This window comes from Mustela nivalis (assembly GCF_964662115.1).
Source record: "Mustela nivalis genome assembly, chromosome: 19".
Taxonomy (NCBI): domain Eukaryota; kingdom Metazoa; phylum Chordata; class Mammalia; order Carnivora; family Mustelidae; genus Mustela; species Mustela nivalis.
This window is the reverse complement of record NC_139038.1, coordinates 38,555,369-38,582,868: the sequence shown is the minus strand read 5'-3', so window position 1 is coordinate 38,582,868 and position 27,500 is coordinate 38,555,369. Positions and strand designations below refer to the sequence as shown.

At 58.2% G+C, this 27,500-nt stretch overlaps 1 protein-coding gene across 8 annotated transcripts in view; it reads right to left on the bottom strand.

The window, feature by feature from the left end:
• The window catches only part of LMF1 (lipase maturation factor 1), an 85,705-nt gene extending 64,873 nt beyond the window's left edge, over positions 1–20,832 (bottom strand). For 4 of the 8 annotated variants that reach the window (XM_082713682.1, XM_082713684.1, XM_082713683.1 and 1 more), the window contains exons 1-3: positions 20,608–20,832; positions 10,267–10,576; positions 3,785–3,795 (exon numbers count right to left, since the gene is read on the bottom strand). In XM_082713682.1, coding sequence (XP_082569808.1) covers positions 3,785–3,795; positions 10,267–10,576; positions 20,608–20,806 — 520 coding nt within the window. In that variant the 5' untranslated portion in view covers positions 20,807–20,832. Of the gene's footprint in view, positions 1–3,735; positions 3,796–10,252; positions 10,577–20,607 lie in introns of all 8 variants that reach the window. The other 4 variants (XM_082713686.1, XM_082713688.1, XM_082713685.1 and 1 more) reach the window with 4 other exon arrangements.
• Between the last annotated feature and the right edge of the window lie 6,668 nt (positions 20,833–27,500).

Below are 27,500 nucleotides of genomic sequence, written 5' to 3'. Positions count from 1 at the left end.
GGCGCCGGCAGCGCTGGACGCCGAAGGGGCCCCCCGCTCTGGGATGGCTGCGTCCAGCCACTAAGAAGTCCGTGAGGGACACAGGCCCACATGAATGAATAGCTTCACTTGCAACTTCAGACTTAGATGCTCGCTTGCTCTCCTATCTCTGCAAGTGGCCAGAGGCTCCCCTCCTCCACACGGACTGCCATCCTCCTCCTCTCGCTGAGTGAACGCAACCTCCGTGGGCATCCGGCCCCCTTGCCGGAAGGCTCCGTCAGCTCCGAGGGCGGGCCACCGAGGGGAGGCGGACGCACTTTCTTGGGGAAGGCCTCGTGTGGGCCGGCAGAGGGGTCTTCCCTCCGCTCTGGCGCAGAGGCAAGATTTTCTCATCCTGCTGGTTTTCAGCCTTACGCGTGTGCAGGGGGTGTGGGGTAGTCTCCTGGATCTGTGACCTGTGCCTTTCATTCACTTTTAGAAAGTTGGCTTTTCCTCCTTTAAACCTTCCTCCACCTCTTATCTCTCCTCCAGCCTCCGATGTTCCGTGCTTTCCTCCCCCCATGCCACATCACGGCGGGCACCCCAGGCAGAGTCTGTCCGCCAGCTGCAGGCCCAGCAAGGATGCCCTGGTCCCGGCACCTCTTTCTGGCCCATCCTTCTCGCTCCTCTGGGGGCTGGGACTGCGCACAGATGCCTCCCTGGATTTCAGAGCCCATACCTGGCAGTTCAACAGCAGTTGGAACCTCTTGACAACCCACCGTCAGCAAGTACTTTTTTTCCACGGGTGTATGTCTGGGAGTTGTTCTGTAAAATGCTGTGTAAGACACGGTAGCTCTTGGGGCACCTGGGTGGCTCAGTGGGTTAAAGCCTCTGCCTTCGGCTCAGGTCGTAATTTCAGGGTCCTGGGATCGAGTCCCACACTGGGCTCTCTGCTCGGTGGGGAGCCTGCTCCCCCCGCCCCCCGCCTATGCCTGCCTCTCTGCCTACTTGTGATCTCTCTCTCTGTCAAATAAATAAATAAAATAAAATAAAATAAAAAAAGAGGAAACAGTAGCTCCTGAAGGGAACATAACTCCCCAGACAAGCATTTGCAGAGAGGCTGCAGTCGGGTTGGGTGGGGAGTTTATGGGGCCAGCAAGCTGACAAACAGGCTGTGCTTAGGTCTGTGGCTGCCATCAGTGCCCATGACTGTGACCGCCTGCTGCCGTACTAGCCTGCTGGTTGGAAACAGGCTTGCACCGGCACACCCTGCCGGCAGGCCCAATGTCTCTCCAGGCCTCTCCTTGCCCTCTTGCTGCTAGGGCTTAGCCCAAGGTGAAAGGTGGAACCCGTCACGGCCCTGCCCTCCTGAGCCAGTGCCGGGGATGCAGACCCTGCTGCCGCCCCATGGAGGTGCCTGCCGGCAAGCTGCCCTTCCTCCATCTGGCGGGACAGAGGGCTCATGGGGAATGGAACCCCACCCGACAGGGTCCCTCCTCACTGTCCTGCTTGTTAATGGCCAGGACACGGCTGCTGTGCCTTGTGGTATCCCCACACATGGGACAGGATGTGTCACCACTCAGCAGCTCCTGAGCCAGGGCCCGGCAGCACGGCGCAGGCAATCCTCGCCTGTCCCCCTTCTCTGTCCCACTGCTGTACCCCCAGGGGTCAGTGTTCCCCTCCGATCCCATCATGCTCTCCCATCCTTGCTCTCAGCTTGGAGTGTCTTCCCGACTGCTCTGACACAACCCAGTGCAGCTGGGGCCTCACCTGTCTCCCGGCGCACCCTCTGCCCACCCCCGCTCCGTGACTCTCCTTCACCATGGGCAGCTTTGCGGGCACCCTGGGTGGCCTCAGTTTCAGCTCAGGCCCCCACCTCAGGGTCGTGGAATCAAGCCCTGGGTCGGGCTCCATGCTCAGTGCTGAGTTGCTAAGCTTCTCTCTCCCTTTGCCTCTCCCTACCTGCGTGAATGCTCGCTCTCAAATAATAAATAAATTAAAACAAAACAAAACAAAACAAAAAAAACAAAGGCAGGGGCACTTGAGTGGTACAGTTACTGAGCGTCTGACTCTTGATCTCAGCTCAGGTAGTGATCTCAGGGTCCTGGGGCCGAGACCCGTGTCAGACTATGTGCTAGAGGGGGGCCTGCTTCAGGACTCCCTCTCTCCCTCCGCCCCTCCCCGCCCTGCATGCGTCCACACACTCTCTCTCTCTCATATAAATTAATGTATTTTTGTAAAAGTTGTGCAGCTTCACATAACGCATGGAAACCCGGACCATGTGGGCCCACCCACCGTGTGCCCTCAGCCTGTCGCGTGTGTCTGCTCTGGGGGGCACTGTCCGTCTCAGCGTAAACAACGTCCTTTGCTTTAAATGATCAGGTGTGTGTAAAGAAAGAGGGGAGCAGAGGCGTTCACGCTGCCCAGCAGATTCCCGCTCTCTGTGCTTGGCACTCCTCCCAGACGCCCAGCTTACCCTTCCATTCCTCCTGTCCCTCCCGCGTGACCTGGAACCCCACACTGGCACCCCAAGTCTGCCCCTGGACCCTGAGTTCTCTCACTCCCCTGATCTGAAGGCTCCGCCCCCAGACAGGGTCCCGGTTCCCACATTAGCACCAAGGCGCATGGCCCACTGCTCCTGAGCTCTCAGGGCCATGTCCCCTTTCTCCTACTGCTTTCAACACGCTCCCTTTCCCTGGTTTTCGGCAGCATGTGGATGACCTGGAGGCAGAGCCTCCTCCCGTTCATGCTGTGCGGGATTCACGGGGTTCTCTGGGCCAGGCATCTGTGTGTTGTTCCACACCTGGAAACTTTGGCTACCAAGCCCCGCCCCCCAGAACTCCATACATACGCCACCAACCTCTGAGCTCTCCCTATGGCACCTGAGCTCTGCTGGGCCTGATGGCCTCTGGGACCCCTCCATCCCCTGCTGTCACCCACACCCTGCCAGCCAGCCAGTCCAGGGAGTCTTTCGTTTCAAATACTGTATTTTCCACCTGGTTCTTTTCTCATCTAATCAGTTCCTCTCCTGAGAGCTCTTGTTTTCGTGCATTAGGGCCTTGCGCCCAGTCACGACAGGGGCACTAGACCCTGGGGATTCCTCGTGTGGTCGGGGATTCTGCCTGGGCGCTGGGGGTGCTGTGCGGTGAGCATGTAGGCTGTCACGACCGCTGGAGCGAGCAGCCGTCTCTGTGATACTGGCGCGCGATGAGGCTCAGCCCAGAGGAAGTAGGGGGCTGTCCTCTGCTCACCCCCACCAGCAGCCTAGTGCCCACTGCCCCTCATTTCTGAACAAACCCGACTCCACAGGCTCACACTGGGAACAGCACTCCTCACAGAGCTGCGGGATCCGAAGTCCTCCCTTCAGCAAAATGAACAGGCACCTGACCGCCTCTGGGGTGCCCACAAGTGTCAGCCCCGAGTTGACCCCTCCACAAGCGTGTGTCCTCTGGGAATTTGGCACGGCCTAGAGTGGGGAGGAGCTGGCCTGCAGGATGGCATGGCCTCCACCCAGGAAACGGAACTGACACGCGACAGGACCGCGCGGTCACTGCTGTGGGGCAGCTCATCCCAGCTGTGCGGAGACCGCCATCGACACCAAGACACCTGAACATCCTCTGCCTCCTTGCTTGCCCTGGTCCACCACTGTGGGCACGGAAGCCAGCGTGGGCCACGATTCCAGACTAGACAGCAGACCTCAGACAACACGGACACCTGCCAAGCCGACAACAGCAGCTCAGGCAAGGAGACAAGCAGGAAGAGCATGGGAATACATACCCCACCAACAACGCTAAACTCCCACGGAGGACTTTCTGACTTCACTTACCAAATGAATACCTAAAAAACAAAAGGAGAAAAAGGCATTAAAATTCTGCCTTGCTGGGTGCGTGGGTGGCTCAGTCGGTTATGCATCTGCCTTCAGCTCAGGTCACAATCCCGGGGTCCTGGGATCGAGTCTTGAGTTGGGCTCCCTGCTCAGTGGGAAGCCTGCTCTTCCCTCTCCCTCTGCCCCTACCCCAATCATGCTGGCTTTCTGCCTCTCTCTCAAATAAATCTCAAAAAAATTTTTTTGCCTTGCTTTGTCAAAAAATTTGGTATCATGCTACCCAACTAGGTAAAGCCCAACTCCATGACCCCAGGACACAGTGGGTCAGGTCACAGACCCCATGGACATTAAATGTGGTGGGAGAAGGTGGGGGAGGGGAGACCAGCCCTCAAGTGTTTTGTGCAGGGCCCACCTGCTGCCCAGGCCCCCATTCCACCTAGGGGTCTAAGGCCATGCCCACCCAGGCCAATCAAGGAGTCTTTCAGGAAAAAGCAAACGTAACAGTGGAAATCTGGCAAGTAATTCTGTAAGTAATTAAACTTCAGGAAAATGTCCTACCCTAGAACTTGAAAGTTTCAAAGTTGCCCAGTACCCCGAGCACAGATGATTGCAAAGGGGACCCTAACTGAAAGGTGTCTGGTCTCCACTCCTGGGGCTGAGGAAGGGTTGTCCCAGAGTGGACTGCGATGCAAACACAGGGTCCTTGGCAGCACGCAGGCACTGGGTGTGCAAGGCCACTGCTCCCACAGAGCGGAAATGGCCCCACTCTGCTCCCCGAACCTCGCAGAACTGAAGCAGGAGTTCACGACTATGTATCAATTCCATCTTCAGTCCATACTCAGTGGACACAACATCTGGGCTCTGGGCAAGGTCCATGGCAGAGCTGCGGGCAGCGGGCAGGGGCCGGGCAATGGCGCGGGGCCTCAGGGAGTGCTAGTGTGTTTAAGACAAAACGAGGTTTTCACTGTTGACAGTCAGAAGGGAGCAGCCTGGCAGCGCACCCCGTGGCACTGACCCTGACCCCCGCGCCCCCCGCGGCCCTCTGGCATCTGCTCTCGGTGCTCTTTGAAGTGCAAGCTCTGTCCGCTCTCTCAGAGGGACGTGGCCAAGGCGGCTTCCTCCACAGGAAGGGACCCCCTGAGCCTCCCCGACCTCCGTCCAAGTTTCTGGAGATAATCCTTTCTTCTTTTGGGGGGCCAGGAAGGTGGGGAAGAGAAAAGGCAGTCGCACAGCCGTCCTCGCTAGCAACAAAGGAGCCCTTTAGGAGCACTGCCAAAGTAAAGCACAGATAAAAGGATCAGAAACCAGCATTCTGGAAAACTGATGCTAAGTGGGGCGGCCGGAGCAAAGTCACAATTCTAGGGCCTCCGGTGTTCTTCCATGTTCCCCCGTCGGAGGACAGAACTGGTGCGACAAGACTCTTCTGTAAACTCACGTAAACTTCCTGTGGTCACGGCTACTGAACTTTCATTCTCTCTTCCAATGTCACCGGTCCCCAAGACAGTTAAGGCCCTAGAGCAAGAGGACAGACACCCGAAGCCTCACAATGACTTGCTGTGACTGACACAGGGCCAGGAGACCTGACTCCCCTGCAGAAGCGTCCCAGTCCCCAGCACCCCGCCCTGACACAGGGCAGATGGGACCTTGGCCGGGAGCAGAGGGGCAGCAGCGGTGCAGGCGAGTCACGTCGGTGTCACCCACCCTGACAAGCCGCGCTGTGCTGAGGAGGCCGCGTGCACTCCGTGGCCTTCTCCCCAAACCCACGGCCCAGTCCAGTCACGAGAAGAGCATCAACCAAGTCCCCGCGCAGAGACGTCCCACAGCATCCCTGACTGGTCCTCCTCAAAGCCGGAGAGTGAGAGACGCTGTCTCAGCCCAGAGGAGCCTGAGGGGACATGATGCCCAAATGTCCCAGAGGGGAGCCAGGGACGGAAGAGGTCAGTGTTAGCTCTTTAAATTGGACGAGGAAAAGGCAGACAATACAAGAAGCGGGGTGTGGGTACACAGGAGTTCTCTATACTGTCTCCGCAATGAACCTGTAAGCCCACAACTATTTCAAAAAGGAGGTTTATTCAATTAAAAGGAGGGGGAAGTAGCTAGGCAGCAACAGAATCTCTGCCTGGGGGAAGAAGCACTCCAGCCCGCCGGGTCCCCACCAGCCACCCGACCCGCGTGTGGCGCTCGCACAGGCCAGGCCCAAGCTTCCTTCCACAGAACGAAACCTCTGGAGCTCTGGGCAACGTGCAAGGCAGACAAAGTCAAGTCCTCACCAAGAACAGCACCCGTCCACAGTGCGTGCAGATGTGGGCACGCGGCCCACTGTGTCCAAGGACAAGGACGCGTCGGCTCAGCCATGGGGTGCCACTTGCCAGCCGTGTGCCCCGGGCCCCTTCTTGCTCGACCCAGTCCCAGGTCGCCTCCTCCCCATGTGCACCCGGCAGATGGTGCCGCACCCCTGCTAACAAGGCTTCCTTTGCTCATAAGCAAGAGGAACCACTGGCGGTCATCTCTCTGCCCCAACCGCACAACCTCGGGGATGGACACCCTTGTGATGCTCCTGCCCTGTAGACCAGGCAAAGAAAACCCGTTCCGACCACACTCGAGAGCTGATGATGGGAAGGGGGCGAAAGCAGTTGGGTGAAAGCCACTCGACACCCCTGCACGGGTGTGCCCTACGTCGGCGCCTTGACTGCTGGCTCGCAGCGGCCTCCAAGATGAAGCCCCACAGGACGTGGGGTGCCCGGTGCCAGGCCCTGTCCGTACTTCCTGCCTGCTCACCTCTCTTGCATGAGCAAGGCCTGCATGGCATCTCCTGTGTCCCTCCCTCTACTCAGGCAGAGGAAAGCCCAAGTCTACTGCGACACCACAGGGGAAAGGACCGCACTCCTCCCTCACCCTCCTGAGCACAGCACAGCCCCCGGTGGTCCCGGGACGCGCACCCCTATCCCAGCTACTTCCTGCAGCAGACAGGCCCCTCCCCTGGGGTGTGGGGCTCCCATTCCCTGACAGGGGCCACAAGTCCCAGCTGCCAGGGCCCAAGAAACCAACATCGTGTCTGCCCTGGTCCTCAGCACGAGGCTGACAGGGAGGGCGGTGGCTGGAGTCCATGGAGAAATCGTGATTCATCACCTTAGACTGCCCAACATACGGAAACAGTGGGTCTTCACTGCCCATAAGTGGAACGACAGAATGAAGCTGGCCCGTGCCTGTGACAAAACAACACCGTGTGGGAAGGAGAGCTGAAAGCTGTCATGAACGTGGGGCCACACCGGGTGCTGACAGCAGAGGAAGGTTCTGGAAACACTTGGTAGGTAAAATCAGGAGGATGTGGAGCCCAGGGAAACATGGGGGAAGCGGGGAGAGTCGGCGTCCCAGGTTCCCCAGGTTCCCACTGATGGCTATGGAACCGCAGGCATGGGGGCTCGTGAGACAGAGGGGGTGGCCTCACGGAGGGCTGAGCGTCCAGCCCGGCAGTGCTCCCTCACAGTCCACGGTCACCCCACGCCCAACCATAGGCCACCCACACTGCTGCCAGCCCTGCAGATCTGGGACAGGGCCCGCTGGGGTGCAGCTGCCCAGGGCACGGTCCCCAGTCCGCCCCCGGCCTCAGTCCCTCATGCTGGCCCCCGTGGCCCCGGGCTCCCTCCGGCTGTGCCTCCCACAGCCCCAGCAAGGACCTCAGAGCATCAGCGCCCTGCCCCCCAATCCTAAGGGCCATCACAGGCCGTCACTCTGCGGAGCACTCACCGCCTGGATGGGAGCCGCTCTCCCCACGATGAGATCCCTAGTCACTGCCGTCGCAAAGTGGCTTTGTGAGTTCCCACCCATGATACAGCGTCAGGAACAGGTCAGGAGAGTGGGAGAAGGACGGTTGTGGTTCTGGAAGGGGCAGGGTGCTGTGTAAGGACACCTGCCTGCGCCCCATGGCATCTGCCTCAGACACTCATGGTGCCCCCAAGCGCAAGGTTCACCTGCCTCCCAGGGCAGCCGCGTGGGCTTCCCACTGCTCTGGAACACGTGTGTGAGATGCCAGGTCCTGGGCAGGGGCACTAGTCTGAGATGGGAAGCAGCTCGGCGGACGCCCCCAGAGGGACAGGAGACGCAGAGGGCCTAGCGAACCAAAGGCCACCGCACACACGCAGCAACGGCCAGCGGATGCAGGGTCGTCCCCACACGACCCCAGACCAAGGCAGCAGTGCCCTCAGAGAAGCACCCTGTGCCCCTGCCCGGAGCTGGACAACACCTGAAAGACGTCTGTCAACAGTGCCCATTAGCTGACACCTCACCTCATTCTTTTTTTTCAACTTTAAATAAATGGGACAGGTGAGAACAGTCTGTGCCTCTCACTCTGGGGTACCAGGAAAAAGAAAGCCTACTGTCCACAGGAGGGGTCCTCACTTAGTAAGTGTTCAATGTCACTCTGACCCTGAAGCTGCCGTCTGTCTGGGAAACCCGCGTCAAGGGCAAGGCTGGACAGACCGTGGAGGCAGAGGGCTCGGAGCCCAACCCCGCAGCCCCACCAGAGCACGAAACCAGTGCCAAGCAGCTGGGCTGGGAATGAGTGCATCCGCAGCAGGGGCGGGTGAAGAAACCGCTGGTCTCCATGACAGATTTTGTTTTCTTCCTCATTTTCTAATCATTTCTGAGAAGATGTACCTTTATTCTGTTTTGCTTTAGTGAGCTTAACCTAATTTGAATCACATTTTTCTTTTTTACGTATCCGAGGGAAGGGGAGCGAAGTATCTCTTCCAGTAAAAACAATACAAGACTATCTTGGCCATGCGTACCCAAAATGGTTTTCAGAAGTTTAAACCTGGGGTTACTCTTTCCTGACCATACCCTACTCGTGACTAGGAAATACTTCTCACAGGGAACTTAAAGTCAGAATGATCTCTCTGGCTGCCATACACCGAAGCGTGACCCAAGCCATGCACCATGCAGGACGCGTGCCACCCTGGCCACCCACACAGTCGGGTGTGCTCACCGCGTGTGCCCAGAGCTCTCCCTGGTCTGGCGTGGACTAAAAGCACATGTCTCAAAACGCAGCAACCTCTTTAGCACCACAGAAATACCAGCCAGAGTCTCTGTGTGTGACCAAGAGCCTAGGGGCAGAAGGGACAGCACCTTGGGCGTCTGACCTCCAAGAATTCCACGAGGGAAGGAGCAGGTAGGGGTCCAGGGGGCATCACACCTCACAGCTGCTTGATGTGCAGGAGGCATGTGGGACTGTCACCCAGACCCCAACCAAGGTACCCCAGCCCATTTGCACCGCCATGGTCAACAGTAATACACTGACAGGAGGGCCCCAGGCGTGGGCAGAGCAGGGGTCTCCCAGGGTGCCCGGGATACCCAGCCTTCTTGGCCACAGACCAGATCTGTATGACGGGCCTCCTGCACGGGAGTGTTTTCCATACCTGGCCTCCCCAGTGTGGTGCGAAGCGGCACTTCCCATGGCCAGGAAGAGGCCAGAGTCCAGCCCCAACTCCTCTCCGAGTGGCGCACACCTGCCCACGGGGACCAGGGCGCAGCTGCACACGGGGAAGCCAGGCCACAGCCCTGACGGACCAGTCAAAACAGACCTGCCAGACGGGACTGAAGGGCAGGCAGCTCCACAGGCCCAGGTGGAGACAGTCTGGGTCAGAGCCCACATTCCAGGAAGACTGCACAAGCCTCCCCAGGCCAGGCCAGCGCTAGAGGAACCGTCGGGACACTGGACTTACATCTGTCCTCTGGAAAACAGATGACCCTGCAGTCAGTGCCCACCACCTCCGCACGTGCACAGCTGCAGATGCTCACATCTGCTTCCTCCACATCTGCACAGACACCAACCCCCATCCCAGAGCTTCTCCCCAAACCACGCCTTTTCTTAGAGTCCTCCGTGCTTCCTCTGGAGCCCACGACAGGAAGGAGTGCCAGCCCTCGGCTCGGGCATTCCGTAGCAGCCCGCGGCTGCTGCACTTCCATCAAGGCCCCTGGAGGGTGGGCCACCCTGGCACACTCCCCCAGCTCCCCATAGGACTCCTCCAGCCTCCCTGGCTGTGTGAAGCGCCAAGCAGGCCCAACCTGATCGTGACCCCTGACATTGCCGGTAGCAGCTCCTCCTGAACAAGGAAGGAGCTGGAGTGGGGACGAGCGGAAGAAACGGGCCCCCAAAGCCGGCCCCCACCCCCAGAGCACTCCCAGAAGCCCACGGCAGGACCCTACATCCACCTCATATTTTCCGGCCCCAGGAGGCTGAATGCAGACTCTCAGGGGTGGCCACGCCACACTGAACAGAATCATGGTTCTTCCCAAGGCACAAAGTCCCTTGGATTCCGGTCAACTGGCAACTAGCAGACTCTCCTACCGCGAGAGCGACATGGTGGTACCCCTCGGACGAGCGTGAGCAGCAAGCTTGCTCCGTCTCCCCAGCTGCCAGGAGGCTGCCAGGCCACGGGGCCCCAGCCTGCCTGAACCCCAACACTCCACGTCCTCCTGCTTACCAGATCTGTCCCACGTTGACCAGGGACATGTAGAGAACCCAGAGAGTGGCCATGAGCGCCATGTTGGCACAGCCGGTGAGCAGGACGAAAGACGAGACACCCAGCCCAAGCAGTGCCAGGGCGTCCAGGTTGGAGTCCATGTGTGACCAGTCCAGCAGCCAGAGCAGGGTGGGTGCGTAGCTCACGGCATCCCAGCCGACTGGGCCCCGGAAATACTGCTGTATGCTCTTCAGGTATGTGCGGCACGGCAGCAGGCCCCGGTCTCCGATCAGCTGCTTGTTCTGGTGGAAAGCCACCAGGAACGCCACGACTGGAAGAAACAGACAGAAGGACCGTGAACAGGAGCACAGCCGTCTGTGGACAGCTGCAGGAGGGGGCATGGCGGGGTGAGGAGACGAGGGGCTGTCTGAGCCATGGTTTGGAATCAAAGCAGGGATGCAAGAGGTCCAAATTCCAAAATCCTAGGGAAAATACTAGAAGACCCAATCTGGGAAGGTTAGGCTGTGTTGCACACATACACAAACTAACACGGGTTGTGTCCAATTATGTGTCATGTATGTGTATGTGACACAGATGCAGGTGTCTCACATGACCACAAGGGAACGTCACTCAGCATCTGTCATGACAACGCATGTCTGCACGGCCCATGGTCCAGGTCCACAGCGGCCCTCCCGGACGGGCTACAGCTCACATATCAGTCACGATCGCCCGCATTGGGGGCCGCGGGCTTCCTTTAAGCCCTGCCCCGCAAGAGTGCACCAGCACTCTATAGAGTCTAGGGTTGGGTGCGTGCACAGACATGTCTGCACAGGGATGCCACAGGCAGGGAGCGAGGGCACATGTTCCCCTCCACGAATGTGTAGAGCAGGGCGACTCCACGCCCACCAAGGAGAAAGAGCAAGGCAACAGGCCGTCTCAGGCCGCACCGCACGCACGGCAGGGACGCCCGCCCTTTGGACACAGCTGCACGCCTGAGGGCCGGGCAGCTGCACCACGGGGCCGGATGGGGTAGAGGGAGAGAAGGGAGCATGGCTGTAGCTCAGGTTCTAGTTCCACAAACACGGGTCTGGGCTCACAGTGTGATGTTGACTGGCGGAAACGTGTGCCACCCCTCGTCTAAAGCAAAACCAATCACATTCGCCTAACGCACACGAAGGGCCCAATGTGAGAAAACATCAAGGCCAGAGGGAGATGTTGGAAGCCACTCTTAGAAGGACCTGATGCCACACAGGAAGTTGCAGGCTCAGATTAATTTGTTTACTGGAAGTCCTATGGGAGAGCAAATAAAAATTTAAGTGACTCTAAATAATTAATACAGATACAAAAAGGGAATCATAGAAAATGCTAAACTAACCAAAGATAAGGCAGGAAAAGAAAAAAAAAAAAGAACAGAAGAAACAAATAGAACACAACTAGCAATATGACAGATTTTAATCTGATGCTTTAAATGAGAATGTTCTAAACCTACCAGTAAAGACAAATTGTCAGAATGGATAAAAAAGCAGGACTCAGATGCCTGGATGGCTCAGTCAGTTAAGTGTCTGCTGTCAGCTCAGGTCATGATCCCAGGGTTCTGGGACTGAGCCCCACGTTGGGCTCCCTGCTCAGCAGGGAGTCTGCTTCCCCCTCTCCCTCTGCCCTTGCTCATGCTCTCTCTTGCTCACCCTCAACGTTTAAGCTGGGCAGAGCACCGGGACGCCGAAGTCATCTGCGGCACATGAGTAAGACACACGGATGTTACATACACACAGAAAAGACGCTCAGTAGCATTTACTGGGGAAATGCCAAGTAAGGCCTGAATACACCAGCACCTATCACAACAGGCAAAATCCCAAATGCGGGGAACACCAAGCGCCCCCGAGGGTCCAGAGCCACAGACGCTCACCGCCGGCGAGAGGGCATGGGCTGCAGCTGCCGTGGGCGAGGCGCTGGCTGTTTCTTCTAAAGCAGAACCCGGGTTACTGCAGATAGCCCAGAAGTCCGACGCTTAGGTCTGTGCCCGCATGAACTGAAAACTCCCATTTCCGCAAAAGCTCGTGCACAAATGCAGCCAACAGGGGCCTGGTTCACAACCGCTAGCATGGGAAACAGCACAGAGGTCCCCGCATGTGGGGGGTAAACATCCACGGGTGGAAGCTGCCTACAGTCGGGGGACAGTGGGGGGACAGTGGAGAGAAGCTACACAAGCCGCTGAGTCACACAACAGCATGGCAGGACCACAAATGTCCTTTTCCAACGAACAGAATAGGACCCAAAGGCTACATACTCTAGGGTTCCATTCACACTAGAAAAGGCAAAGCCAGGGGGACAACAACGGCCGTGCCGGGGCTGGGTGGGGGGTAGGTGATGACATGCACAGGGGAGTCTGGGGGGGGATACGGCTACCCTGTATATACCACCGTGACAGAGAAACATGCATGTGTCAATACCCACAGAACTGTAGGTCACAAGCAATGAACTTCAGTGTTTTCGAACCATCGAAACAAGCCAGACTGGAGGTCAGAGGAAGCCAGGACGAAATGCAGACTGTGACCCCTGAACGCCACTCTATGGCAGATACCTAACGCCATCGCACTGTGCCCAAGGAGGAAGGGAAGGCTGGCTTAAGGGACTCCGGAAAATGCTTCGCATGAACAGTGCCAGGACAAAGACCAAAGGAATGGCTGAGAAACCCCGGAGTCTGGCTGGTTTTTTTTTGGGCGGGAGCGCAGCAGTCTGAAGCCGTCTGCACGTGCGAGGGGTGGGGCAAGGGTCCCAGCAGGACACAAGGAGGTTCCAGAGAAGCGAGGAAGGAAGGGGCGCACCTGTGTCCTGGATCGGGACTGGAGAGGCCAGCGTGAATTCACGTTAACCCCGGTAGACATTCCGACGGATTGTGACCGCACGCGACAGCAGGCACTCCCGGCACACAGATCTGGGCTCCAAACACTGCTCCCTGGGGAAGAAACTATGCCAGACAAACCACCAGTGTTAGGGATGGCAAAGGCGGGTGAGGAGAGCAACAAAGGAAGGAAAGGGAGACGGCAGGGCCGGGCGGGGCAAGAGGAGCGCAGAGCGCTGACCAGAGGCGGACAGTCTGGAGCCACAGTAAGGAACAGTGTGGGACACAACCTGGAGCCCCTGGTGAAGACGAGGAGAGCAGACATGAGCCTTCCTCACAGAGGGATTCCCAGTGATTCGGGGAGATGCCCTCCGGGGCTGGAGCAGAGTCCTCCCTCCCCTAGGGCACGAGCCGGGCCCAGTAACCGGCTTCCAGAGGACAGGGAACCGGTGGGAGGAGACATCTGGAAACACACCTTCACCAGGTGATACAGGCCCGCGGCGAGTCGTGTGGACTTGGGCACCCGATCGGCGACAAAGGCACCTCGCCTCTGTGACCTGTCTTGTCCCAGAAACACCAGACAAACCCAGTGTGGAGGCATTGGAGCAAATATGGGACGAGAACTTCCCAGAATGACCAAGCTCACGAAGAGCCAAGGAGGTCCTACAGACTGCCACAGACCAGAAGGGCCCAAGGAGATGCGGCGACAGAGTGCAGTGTGGCCCCGGGAGGGGCCCCGGGGTGAGAAGGGGCACCTGTGAGAAATTCCAATGAAGTCTGGGGTTTTCTTAATAGGTTGGTCTTTTTCTTCCAAGTGTCTTGAACGCCCACGATATGAAGCTCAGAGCAGCGGAGATAGAGAAGTGAGGCCTGACCCTCACGTAACCACGGGAGGCCAAGGGAAGGGACAGTGGGTGGGAGTCACCTGAGGACGAAAGCCCCCACCATCCACAGAGGGTCAGTGGGAAAGCAGTGGAGCACCCGCAGACATCCTTCTCCCTCACCCGCCTCCACCTCGGGCAGAACCAATCAAGTCCACATGCCACTGACCCTCGAGGCCACAGCAGGGCTGCCCCACATGGAGCCCAGCCCGTCTCCTTCCTCACTGACGATACCCTGGCCCATTCCAGAGCCGTGGGGCTCACCCACACAGGGACCTGATGAGCGATGACGGAAGAGAGGCACGTCCTTTCTCCCTATGACCATGATTCACACTCCATTGCCAGGGAAGGAAAACAAGATCTGGTCTAACCGATCTGTTCAAGGACTTCTCTCTCTCTCTCTCTCTCTCTCTCTTTTTAAAGTAATCTTTATGCCCAACGTGAGGCTTGGGCTCACAATCCCAAGATCAAGAGTCGGACGCTTCACCGACTCAGCTGCCAGAGACCCCTGGTCTCACCCATTATTTCTTCCTAAAAAAAGATTTTACTTATTTGACAGAGAGCGAGCAAGCACATACACGAGTGGGGGAAGGGAGGCAAAGAAGCAGACTCCCTGCTGAGCCCCAGCTGCCGCTGGATCCCAGGACCCAGGACCACAACCAGAGCTAAAGGGAGCTGTTCAACTGACTGAGCCACCCAGATGCCCCGCACCAATTAGTTTTAAAAAGTGATTCTAAGGCAAGAAGCTTAGGAAATTTCCTATCTTATCAGGAAGCCATGAACAAAGCTTCGATTAAAATTTCAGGAAAGAAAACCTATTTAAATTTCCACTCCTGTTACAGAAATACCTAAGTAAAAAGAAGTGAAAATGTCAAAATATCATAGCATCCAAAAGCTCAACCAACCAACTGAACCTCCAAAGCCTTAGCACCCCCGCCCCGCCACCCCACCCCAGGCAGGCAGGAGTCTGCCCCACCCCCACCCCAGCCCCTGAAGGCAGGAAACTGGGGGTGCGGGGTGGGAGGTAACCCAGATGCTGATCTAGGGGAGGTGAGCAGATTCCCTAAATATCCATTACCAAAGACGTCTGCAGATACTTTCTTTAGAAACCAAAAATTGAGGTTTCTGTCTCATTCAGATGAATGTCTATAAAACTGAAACGGAATCACCCCAGATGCCATTCTGGGCAGGGGTTTTACCGAGTGTGGCTAAGCCCTGGCCCGGGCACGGCAGCGCCCAGGCCTCGCTCTTTGGAGGCGTGCGCTGCAGACAGCTCTGAAGCGGGCAGTGGCACCTGTTTTTAAACAACCTGGCAGCGCTTCACAGAGAACCCTGTAAAAGCCAGCAGAGCACCTTGTTCAAATCCAAGGGCCCGGAGCACCTCGTTCAAATCCAAGGGCCCGGAGCACAGACAAGGGCTGACCTCTGCGAGCTCTTGGAGCGGGAAGCGTCACCACCATATACAATGAAGCAGGATTTCTTTTGGCTCCATTTTTCCCTCAAACTTTCCACGGAGCAGCTAGGAGTTCCGAAAGTCCAGTGCCCACCAGGCCCGGGCTCTGCTGTCTGCGCGGCAAGCGCCCCCTTCCCGGTCCCTGGGGTGGCAGTGAGGGAGGGGACAGCAGAGCCCTGATGGGGAGGTCAACCAGCTTCTGCTTCTAGAAAGTGCAGTTCTGACTCGCCTCGAAGAGCAGCCGCGGTCGGGTCGGGGCTAGCACATGGACTGAACAAGGAGAGCCGCCAGAGCCGCCACACACACACACACGTAAAGCAAAACCAAGAATCAGCGTCTGGCCACAACTAGCCCTGAGACCACTCAGAGACAGGATTTTCAAAGAAATTCGATTCTAGGGACTCCGCAGTAACAGAGGGAAGTGGAATGTGCAATCTGCTTACATGCCCCCGTCCTCTGTGACGTGGGAAACAAAGGCAGCCGAGAAATGATCACATTTCCGTGGCTACCTAAGCCCACTGACGGGTCCTGGAACAGGCAGTGACCTTCCTCTAGGGACTCAACTGCCCCAATGTGGACAGTTTGCTAAGAACAAAAGGCAGTCCTAGCCCAACCCTGTAAGTCTACTTGAACATAAAAAAACTCCTTCGGAAACTCCCTTTTCTCTACCCCTCAAGATACATGTTAGCAATCACCCCCCAAGCACATGGCCCACAAATTTACATCTGAGGGGTCTCACAACTGAGTTTTTACTAAATGGTAAGAATGGCCTTTTAATAACAATAGCTAGCACCCTTGGGATCTTGAAAACCTTGTTTCCAAAATTCCTGGGAGACTCACACTGTCCCCAACCCTCCCCAGACTTGAAGGTACGTAATGGGCCACTCCCCATGACCTCGGCTCGGCTCCTTCTGCCCATAGGTCGCCTGTGCCCGTACTTTAATTAAATGACTTTTTTATACCAAAGACATCTCAAGAACTCCTTACTGGCTCTCAGCTTCAAACCCTAATGTCTCTGCTCCCACAGTGCTCAGAGCCCCCTCTGGAGGCCCCCACATCACTACTCGTGGACACTCAGCAGACCGGGCCGTCACCGCAGCAGCGTCCACAGGGCCTGGGAGGGGCCCATCTTCTCCAACAGGCCCACATTTAGCTCCGGGAAGTGGCTTCTCAGACAGGCTCCCACCAACCTGGGAGGCTTGATGGGGACAAGTCCGCTAATGGGGCACATCTGGGACCCACTGGGGTGTTCGGACACACAGGGACCTAGAGGCAGCAGATGGGGCACGGTCAGAGAAGCTGTCCAGAACTAGGGCAGGAGCCCTGAGAAAGAATGAGGAAGGGACGCTCATGTCGACATGCCATTAAATAACAAGGACCCAGAATAAGATGGCACAGCAGCAGTGACTCTGAAAGCCTCCAGAGGTAAACACAGGTCACTGTAGTATCGCCACCTATGCCACCTACGAAGAAGAGAAGAACCAGAACCGTTTCTGAGCTCCTCGTCCCTGCTCCTGGGAGTTCGCTGAGCGGCGGGGCCGAGAGGAGCAGCTGCAGGGGCCCCTGACCAGGCCCGATGCGCCTCACCTGGCTTCTCACCACCTAGGGGACTTGAGCAGCTTGAGGGCTGGTGGCCAAAGGCCCCGACGTGGGATTAGAAGGCTGGAGATCAAGCCCATCACCCACAGACGATGAGCCCATCAGCCCTGAGCTCCCCTAAGAAACCAAAATGAAGGGGTGCGGGAGTCTCTGGGCACATGGGGGTGCCAGCAGGGGGCGGGTGGCCCCTGGGCAGGGGGCAGGGCCTGGAAGCCCCGTGCTCCTTCCACACACCCGCCTGCCCTGTGGGTGTCTTCCTTCTGCTGTTCCCGGGTCCTGTCCTTGACGATGAACCGGTAACTGGAGTAAGGTGTTTCCCTGAGTTCTGTGAGCCATTCTAACAAATTAAGGCTGGACAAGGGGGTCTGGAACCCTGACTTACAGCTGGTGACAGCCTGGACGTGGGGGCGGTCTTGTGGGGCCAGGCGGCAGCTGCACTCATGCCGGACAGATAGCGTCAGAACTGCTTGTGAGGGAAAAAAACCCACATTTGGTGTCAAGAGTGTGTCAGCAGAAAAATGAAAGTGTTGGGGCATCTGGGTGGCTCAGCTGGCTAAGCATCTACCTTCCGATCAGGTCATGATCCCGGGAGGAGCCCAGCACTGGGCTTCCTCCTCAGTGGGGAGACTGCTTCTCCCTCTGCCCCTCCCCCAACTCCTGCTGCCTCTCTCTCAAGTAAATAAATAAAATCTTCAAAAAAAGTAAAAGAAAAAGGAAAAGGAAAACGCTTCTACTTAGGCGTCCGGAGAAGAGCGAGTAGGGGTCCGGCTGCATGAAGACTTATCATCAGCCCCAGAAGCTCTGAGAAACCTGCTCCGACTGAGAACGGAAGACCCAGGCAGATTCATAAGACCCCTGGGTGCAAGAAGACCAGAGAAAGTCCAGCTTCAAGTTCTTTCTTAAAAAGTTGTTTGGGGACAAATCCCAGAAAAAGAGAGACTAAAAGAATAAAAGACAAAAAGACGGCAATGTGAGAGCTGAAGAACTGCGACTACAACCCAGAGGGAGTCAGGGCCTCTCGGGCAGGCGGTCTGTGTCCTGAGTGTCCGCACCAAACAGCTGGTGGGGGGGGGCGGGGAGGAAAGGGGGACACAGATGGGAAAGTATCCCATGGGGACAAAGAGTACTGATAAAGATTATGCAAGAAGTCAAGGAAATTTTCTGAAGCACGAGATGCCGCTAGAAGATGGAGGACAGAAGTGTGAGGAAGAACCCGTCCCAGCCGCAGGCTCACGAGTGGAGGAACAGGGACACTCAAGACAGGACTGCAAAAACTCTCTTAAACGTGCAGAGAATGAAGCGCAGGGCAGGGGTTCATTATGCAGCCTTGGGGTGGGGTCAGGAGTCCACAGGGACAACTATAAAATTCCACATCAAGTGAAATGTGCAGGCGGCCCCCATGGCATCATGGAAAACACTGGGACTTCAGAAACTCTGAGGTAGTTCAGGCTACCAGAAAGATCCAGAACTTTCCAGAAAGGGACCAATGCAAGATGCATGGCCACTTGCCCAGGGTCATCTGTCAGAGAACTTCATCCCTGGAAATGGGAAACAAGTTCCTTCATACAGCTGAAAAACACTGATTCTACCCCAAATGTAGAGAAAAGAGGGAAAAATGCATGTCTCAAAGCAAGTGGTTCTGTGCTCAGCACAGGGCTTAAATTGTCCACGACCCAGCAGCTCAGAACAATCTCTTCAGGACTGGAACAGAGAAGCCGCAGAGATCAAAGGCAGCCCTGCTCCCAGGGAAGCCGGGGCTGGCGTTAGCAGGCGGTGCCGCGGGCCAGCTCCGGGCTCCCCTGGTAACAGTCTCTGAAGCCTCCTCGGGGACCTCTGTCTCACTCCATCTCTTGCTAAGTGACAGCTCAAACACTCCCAACGACTATGTCACAGTGTGGAGCACAAGGCAGCGCTGGCGAAAACTATGTTTACGGTAACAAAAGAGAGGGAGACATTGCGGAAAGCCACGGAATCGCTCTGGAAAGCCGGGTCTCCCCTGTGCACCAGGAGACGCAAAAGCCCGGCGCCCTCCTAGGGCGCAGCCCACAGTTCCGTGATTCTGTAAGGACAGTGCTGCTTCCTCGGGGGATGAAAGAGCTGAGAAACGAAGCTGAGATGTTCGGTGACCCCCATGCGGTGGAGGCCGGCAATGCCAGGGACCAGCACCCTCTGGATCCCGGAGCAGAGACCACCGGGGCTGGGGTCTCTCAGTCTGCTCCCCAGGTCGGCTGGAGAACCTGAGCTTGAGCTCCACCGCTGGAAGGCTCAGGGCTCCTGCGCCCTTGTGGATGCAGGGCTGGGGCGGGGAGGTGGGTTCAGCACCCACAGGCTTCACCCTCTGGGGCCAGGGCTGCTGCGGGCTCTGCACTGTGGAGGGCCCAGCAGCTCCTGGCCGGTCAAAGGAGGGCTGAGGCTCAAGCTTAACCTAACATGGAACGAGAAGCCTGCTCAGAAGCTTCCAGAACAGCGGTGAAGCTTGGGGCCAGGCCAGCCTCCACAGGCTCCCGGGTTGTGCAAGGGGCTGCCCACAGCCTAGGTGCCGCTGCTGAGTCGGGGGCACAGGGAGCTAACAGACAAGGCTCTAGGGACAGAGGCTCGGAGGCCCCCACCCACGCACGCCCCGGCCGAACGCGGAAGCCCGGGGAAGTGCTCAAGTGGGGGCAGGTGCTGTCGCCCTTGAGCACCTTCACCTCAAACTCAACGCTCCAGACTAAGGGGGCACGACCGCGCAGGGAGCAGGGGCTCTGCGGTGCACCTGTCTGAAGGCTGAAGGGGAGCCTGTGGGAGGGGTGTTGCATCCAGGGAGAGGGGCACCCAGAAGCCTGGGTGGGGGGAGCATGGGGGAGGGGGTAGCGCTTGTGGGTCGCCCTGTCTGCCAGGGAGCGTTTTTTTTTGGGGGGGGGGGAGCGATCCAGAAGGGAGCTTTGAGGGAAGAGGGGTGTGTTTCCCGGAGGAGGGGCGTCGTGCAGGGGAGGGGCACGAGTGGAGGGAGGAGCACTGGGGAAGTGGCGGGGAAGCGATGGGGGGAGAGACCCGGGGATGCACGTTGTCGAGAGAGAGCGTCCTGTGGGGAGGATCGCCCAAGGGGGAGAGGCGTCCCAGGGAAAGGGGGCCCTGGAGGGGGGGCGCGTCTGCGGGGGAGGGGGTGCGTCCCGAGGAGAGGGGCGTGGAGTGGGGTGATAAGCTTCCTGTGGGGAGAGGTGAGGAGCGCCCTGGGGAGTAGGGGCACGTCGGGGGAGGGCGTCCGGGGGAGCGCCCTCGGGGGGGAGAGTCCGGGTAAGGGGGCCCTGGAGGGGCGGGGCTCGTGCCGGGGGAGGGGCGTCGGGGGAGCGCCCTGGGGGGAAGGGACGCCCGGAGGGAGGGGCGCCCTGAGGGGAGGAGAGAGGCACGTGCAAGGGGAGGGGCGTCGGGGGCGCTGTGGAGGTGCCCCGGGAAAGGGGGAGACGGATGGGACCGGGGCGGGGGGCGAAGAGTGCGAGGAAAGCGTTGTCTTGGGCGAGGGGCTGTCCCGGCGTCGGGGACGGTCTGGGGGACGAGGGCGCGTGCGGGGGCCACAGTGACGGGAGCCCTGGGCCCCGCGGACTCACAGTAAACGAAAGCGAGGGCCCTCAGGAGCACGATCCTGGTCAGCCAGAAAGTGCCCGCTCGGAGACGGGCATTACAGCCCGAGGGCTCGCGCCCCGGCCCCCGTCCCGGCGGAGACCCAGGCTCGGCGCCAGCATTCCCGGCTTTCCGCCTCCTCAGGGACTCCTCGGGGGCCGCCATCGCGGGGCCGCCAGTGCGCATGCGCGTGAGGCGCCAAGCGCCCGGACACCCCGCCCAAAAAGGGAGGCCGCTCCCGCCCGGGATGGCCACGCCCATGGGCGGGGAGCGCGCTCCGGCTCCAGGCGCGCGCGCGCCCCCCGCAGGCCGCCGGGCGTGCTGCAGCAGTGAGGGCAAGACTGGGTGTACCTGGGAGGACCAGCGTGTACTCCCATCTGTAAAACGGCGGACTCATTCCCTGGTTGGCGCTTTTATCAGCCAGTGTTGCAGAAGCTCCCGGTGCACTTTCTCACCCACGCGGCTGCCCTCCTGGACCCTCTCTCTATGACTGTTGGAAAGCTTGTGTCTGGACATGACCGGAGTGGGCCTGGTCAGCGTCCGCGTGGGCAGCAGAGGACCCTTGTGGGTGCTGCACTCCCTCTGCGTGCCCCTGCGGTGTATGGAGTTGCATTCCAGGAGAGGAAGGCTTGGAGGCAGCCACTGACAGCTCAGCGTGTGTGGCCAGGGGTCTACAGGTGCCCTTCCCATGCCCTCATGTCTCCTGTCCTGGGAGGATGTTGGGGTGACAGTTACCCAGCTAGCAGGGAGAGCACAGTCAGCGGCTGGGTCCTGAAATCCAGCCAGATCCTTCAGCTCAGGGCAGCAAAGCTGCACTAGGCAGCACCCCTACAGGCTCTCAGGGTGGCACCGCCAGCCCCCTGGGGAAAGTGGCGCCGTGAGGATTCAGAGGAAAGAACTTACCGACCAATGTCCCAAGCAGAAACCTGGTGAGAACACCAGCAACTCCACGTTCTGAGCACAGAGCGGCCCAGGCACCGCTCAGGAGAAGCGTGCCATGTGCTCACAGGCACTCCTTAGAAGAACACAGGGCGTGCGAGACGGCGTAGGTATTAGACCCTTAGTGGTCAGTGGGCACACTGCGAGGTGCTTGGAAGCACATCGCTGACGCAAGTGTGGGTTTTCCTTATTCTTCACAACTCTTTACATTTTAAAGATCCTGTTCTTGTGTGTACATTGCAAATGTTTGTCCTGGGTGTTTTGTTTTGACATCTTGTTCTGAGTGTTTTGATGTATAAATTATGTATACTTGTGTGGCCAAATGATCAGTCTTGTTTGATTATATCTTTACTACCTGCCATGTGAGCTCTGTGAGGGCAGGGACTGGCTTTGGACATAGACTCCCCCAAATCTAGGACAGATCAGCAACTTCTGGCTGTCCCCCACCTGCACTGCTGAAGTGATAACACGTGCATCTTACAGTGTGAGTTTTTAAGCAGTGCCTTCCCCCCTTTTTTGCAGTGGAAAGGTCTCCCTTCAGAGCCCAACTGCAAAGTGGGGCATGTAAAAGATCAGCGGGGGGGTGGGGGGGCAAACATTTTCTGCATTTTTGTGAGCCCCCAGCAGGAAACCATGTGCCCAAGGGCTCCCAGCCCTGGGGGTCTGGGGAACAGTTAGTCCCTGTCTGTCCTTCCAGGTCTTTCCTTCAAAGCTACGATCTGCACTTCCCCTGCCGGGTCCGGGTGCTGTTTGGGATGGGTTAGCACAGCTGTCTGGGGGAGAGCAGGGAGAATTTGGCGCCCCTCAGCCCAAGCCCACTTGAGCTTCCATGCCTTCCCCCGGATGCAGGAGGTGCTCAAGGGACAGAAGGCAAGGAAGGACAGCTCTGCCATCAGGTGTGACCCAGGGTGCTGCTTTTCAGGTGGGGACAGTCCTCATAAAGGGCCCTTTGTCCTCGGCTTCCCCTGGCCCGAGTTGCATTGTTCTCCCCAGAGAAGGGCACAATGGGGCATTGTGTAGAGCAGAAAAGGGGCCTTGTCCAGCATCCAGCTTGCTGGGCTCCAGGCTCCCTCTCCGGGTTTACCCAGGGTGGGCGAGGCCATCGGAGAGGATGGCGGGGAGCTCATGTCCTTCTGTTTCCTCTGGGACCTGCCTTCCTGGTTGCTGACTGCAGAGATCCAGCGAGTCTGAGGGTCTAGAACGCACAAGGGAGCAAACCTGACAGAGCAGGGCTTGCCCTGAGGAGAGGCCGGCCAGCGGCTCAGGGATGGTCTGTTTCCACGCCGATTTAATCAGAAGTGTGCTGGTCTATTACTGAGCCGGAGAGCAGAGAGAAATATTGACACCTGCTGCATGTCAAGCCCAGCGGGAGCAGCGGACGCACAGGTCATGTGTGGTCCTGTTCCCCATATATGACATGTCCAGGATAAACAGTCCGCAGAGACAGAAAGCAGACCGGTGCTTGTCTAGGGCTGGGGGTCGGGGAGTGACGAAAGTACTCCAGAGCCAGACAGAGGTGATGGCTGCGCAGCACGGGGAGCCCGCCGAAAGCCTACCCAGCGCACACTTCCAAATGCTTACATGCTCTGCCCTGTGAACTTCACTTCCACGCCTGCAAGCCCCAGGAATGCGGGGGTTATCTCTGGAGAGGCCTCTCCCCCATACCAGGAGCCCTGGGGTAGGGGGAGGGCTCCTAAACCTACATTTTCAAGCCAAAAACTGCTGGAGGAAAAAGCCTGGTTCCCAAGGGACAGGTGCAGAGCCCCGCCTGGACAGAACGAGCGAGAAAGAGCCCAGAAGAAGACAAGAGGAGAGAAAGGGAGGCTTCCCCGAGATGACCCCTTAGCTCCAGTCTGGGGCTGGTGTCACACGGACCCACAGACAAGCCAGAACTCCTGGGCCCATCCCAGGGGTGCCATCCACAGCTCCCGGGTGCCGTCCCAGAGTGGAGGCGCACACAGGCCCACGGGCTGGCGGTATTCCCAGCAGCTGCGGGAGGGCTTCACGGAGGAATGAGCCCCGTGTCAGCACCTCGTCCAACTGTCCCCAGGCACCCTGGCTTGGCAGCCCCCTCTGCCTCAGGGCAATTGTTCCTGCCGTGTGTCTGCAGCTGTCTCTGGCACCCACAAGACCCCAGCTTGGGCCCGACCTAATCGCCCTCCCTTCATTTACCCCAATTTTTCATGTCTTGACATCTGTTGATGGGGGGACAGAACCCACGGGCACTAACATCTGTCACTTTCTTCTGGGGGGGTGGTCAGTTTGGGCTGGTCCCCCCCTGACTGTCCAGTGGCCAAGACCCTGGGTAAGGCTGGCAGGTGCCGGTGGGGGTGGGTGAGCAGGTGCTGGGCCATTTGCTGGTTTGCGGGAACTGTGACTCACGGACGGCTGTTCTGCTTGGCTCACCCGTCCCTCTCCTGGCACCCTCGCCTCTCTTCCCGTGCCTCCACCCCAGAAGGAGATGTGGTTCTGTGCGGCCAGGCAAGGCCGGTAAGCCACGACCGCAAGGCAGAGACGAAAGCAGAAAGTCAGCGTGCTGTTACCATCCGTGGCTGTTGAGCCAGATGGGACAAGAATACGTGCTCTGAAGTGTTTCTCTTGGAGTCAGGCTCTGTCCCGGACGAAGATTTGGAAACTGCCCAGGCCAGGGGTCACAAACAGGAGGACTGCGGGCTGAATTCTACTTGCAGATCTGTGTCAGTTACCAGTCACCACAACAATACTGTGTAACAAACAGACTTCAAACCAAAAATCATGGTGCCGGCCGCGCTGCTACCCTCCGAGCTGGGCTCAGGCTGTGCGTCTGCAGTTGGCTGAGGTCTGGGGGCAGCTGGACACGGGGCAGGCTGGGGCCTCTCTCTGGAGGCCGTACAGCCTGGCCCATAGCGGCTCCACACTCCCCTCCTGACCAGGCTCCAGATGGCATCGGCACCCAAGACCCCTGATTTGACCCAAACTCCTTATTTCATGGGCTTGCAGAGCTTGTGCCCCCCACCCTCTAGGACTATGCCTCACGTCTGGAGGATTTCTGCCCCTGATTCTAGCAGACGACTCGCTTCTGAAGAGAACAGGTGGCACTCCTATGAGGTATTCTCCGCGAAGGTGGAGACAGCCCCAGCAGTGCAGACAGGCTCTGGAAGTTGCTACTGGGACTGACAAGCGACAAGCATCAGGTGGGGTCTCCTGGATGCCCAGCAGCCGGCATCCGCCAGTTCACATAGGCCCCACGGCGAGCCCATGGAACAGACGGGCATTCCGGACCCCCCTGCTGCCCAGAGTAAGCCCGGACTCACCCAAAGTCAAAGGGCCACAGGGGACAGAGGCGTCACATTCCCGTGACCTCGACACCCTCTTTTGCAGAACTTTAGTGCCTTCTCAGGGGACCCCTGCAACTCCCTCATGCCCCTTTCCACACCCTGAGGGCGGGAGGCAGGGGCAGGTGGCCACTGTCGCTCTGAGCCTTCCTGATGGGCTCCCAAGAACTCTCAGCTTTCTTCCCTTATGCACAAGGCTCCCGCCTGAGGGGGTCTTAATTCAAGCCTCCTTCGCCAAGTTCCGAAAAATAAATCTTTGGGAGACAGAGGAAATCTTTTGACAGGGTGTGTTTTAATTTGTCTTTGGTACTGCCCTGTCTCTGGAACCTTCCGTGGGGTCAGAGCCAGCCCGGGCCCCTCACTCCGAAAGAGGATTTTTCTCTCCGAGACTTTTATTTCAAGCTAACGTCTGCCTTTCTCGATCGTAACAGATGTGGGGCTCCATTCCCGGGGGCTTCCCACGTCTATCTTCAACAGGAAGCCTCGTTTAAATCTGAAAGTTGAGTTCGGGAGGACAAGCACAGCTCCCGGAGCCTATCTGGGCTCGGAATCCAGTTTTCTGGACTGAGGGTTCTCTTCCGAAGTGCTGGCTCCCCTCCGGCAAGGGGGCTGGGAAAGCCTCTCCAAGCCCCATTGCCTCTCAGAGGAGCCCAGTGATCAGAACGCAGAGGAGCTTGGTGCACAGGGACAAGGACCCAGCTGCTGGTGAAGGGCAGGGGTCCTGAGCTGGGGACTGGGGTCCAGGGGGCAAGCGCCCAGAGTAGCCGGAAAGCCTAGGGTCCAGAATGAGGGTGGGGTCTGAGGCCCAGGATCCTGTATTATGTAAAGCCCATGTGCTCAGGCAAGGAAGGGAACGTATTGCACCATGTCGATGCCATGGATCTGCCATGGGATGGCAGATCCCAGGTCTCTAACACCTCAGCGGACTTGGTTTCCCCCATCGATGATATTGCTGGCACCTGGCCTGGACACCTGGTGTCCAAGGAAGGCTGTATTCGGAGACCCCTGGGACCCTGCCTGAGGACGGTTTTTTTTTTTTTTTTTTTTTTTTTTTTTGCTACAGAAGCAGCGTCTGCCTCCCGTCAAAGACACACACCAAAACCTGAATGTCACTAGTGGAGTCAGCCCCCCAGGCCCAGGCCAGGGGGAGGAGAGATGGATAGGCACAGCTGGAGGCTGGGGCTGGTGGTGAAGGGTGTCGCTACCAGCAGGGGGTGACCGGAGGCCTGGGCAGAGACCGCAGCTGTTCTCAACACATCTGTGTAGCACATGTCACTGGACAGGCCGTGTTCACTGGGGCTCAGCCCTCTGGGTTCAGCATCGCCCTCTCCCCAAACATTTTCCAAGAATGGCCACAGAGAGGGTCCCACTGGGCCATCAGCAGTCATCCCTGGGCAGGGTGGCTTTCCTCCCAGGAGGCTTCAGGGCTGGTGACAAGGTGCAGACAAGAGCTGCGGCCATCCCTACCTAAAGGCTGGGCGAGGTCCTGAAGATACACTGGCTTGAGCAGGAGCCCCCCTCTGGAGCGAGCCGCTCAGCAACCCGCACACGCTGGCCCGCAGCACCAAGGTCTGTGGCGGAGGGAGCAGAATCCGGGCGGGATCTTCCTTCTAGTGTCCTCCACACGCAGAACAGAGAAGGCCCAGGAACAGACACAGCCAGCTCCCAAGTGGACATCAGCCCAACCAAGGGGAGGGCTTTGACCCAAACCAGAACTTTCACGCCAGCTGGCAAACTAAGTCGGGGTGTTTGAACAAAAAGCTTGGCCCAGAGCCCTGATGGTCTGTTACTGAGGGACACTGGACTCCTGGCGCCCCTGGGAGTCCCCTCGCCTCTCTGGAGACCCAGTGGGGCAGGACGAGGCTGTCTTTATGGAGCCGCTGTTTGGGGCTGACTGCTCATCTGTGTCTGAGACTTTCGGTTTCTGCAGACCAGCCAGTAATTAAAAGCACCAATTAATCTTTGAGACTGAGCCGGGGGTCCCAGGATGTGATGCCAACTGCCTTGGGCTGGCTCACAGAGAGGCCCAGGTCACAACTGCAGACACACAGGGGACATGCCGTCCCTGGGGCTCAAGAGCCCCCCCCCCACAGTGCCTTTCTCTGAAAGACCGTACACACCAAGGACACAGCCTCCCAGGCTGTCCAAGATCTGGGCTGGGCAGGGGGTGGGCAGAGACATCAGGGCACTGTGAGCAGTTAGAGTACAAGGCCCATTTCCATGGTGGGCAGCCCTTCCTTCCCACTCAGCCTCCCCAGGGCCCACCACACACACACACACACACACACACGTGCACATGAGCACACACATGTACACATAGTGGCACACACACATAGGCATGCCCACACATTTACTCGGGCACACACGGGGTACGTGCACACGCACACATAAGGGCACACACATGCACACACACACACACACACCCGGGAGCATGCACATGTGCTCACACATGTATGTGTATGCACACAGGTGCACACATGTGGGCAAGGGCTTTCTGAGCTTCCCTAGAAGCCAACAGGTGGGAGGACTGGGGGTCTTCTGCCTGGAAAAGGTCTCCCTGGAACCGTCCGGGCCTGGACCAGCCCGGGCTCATTGGCACAGGGGTGTTTGCCAGCCTGTACACCCTT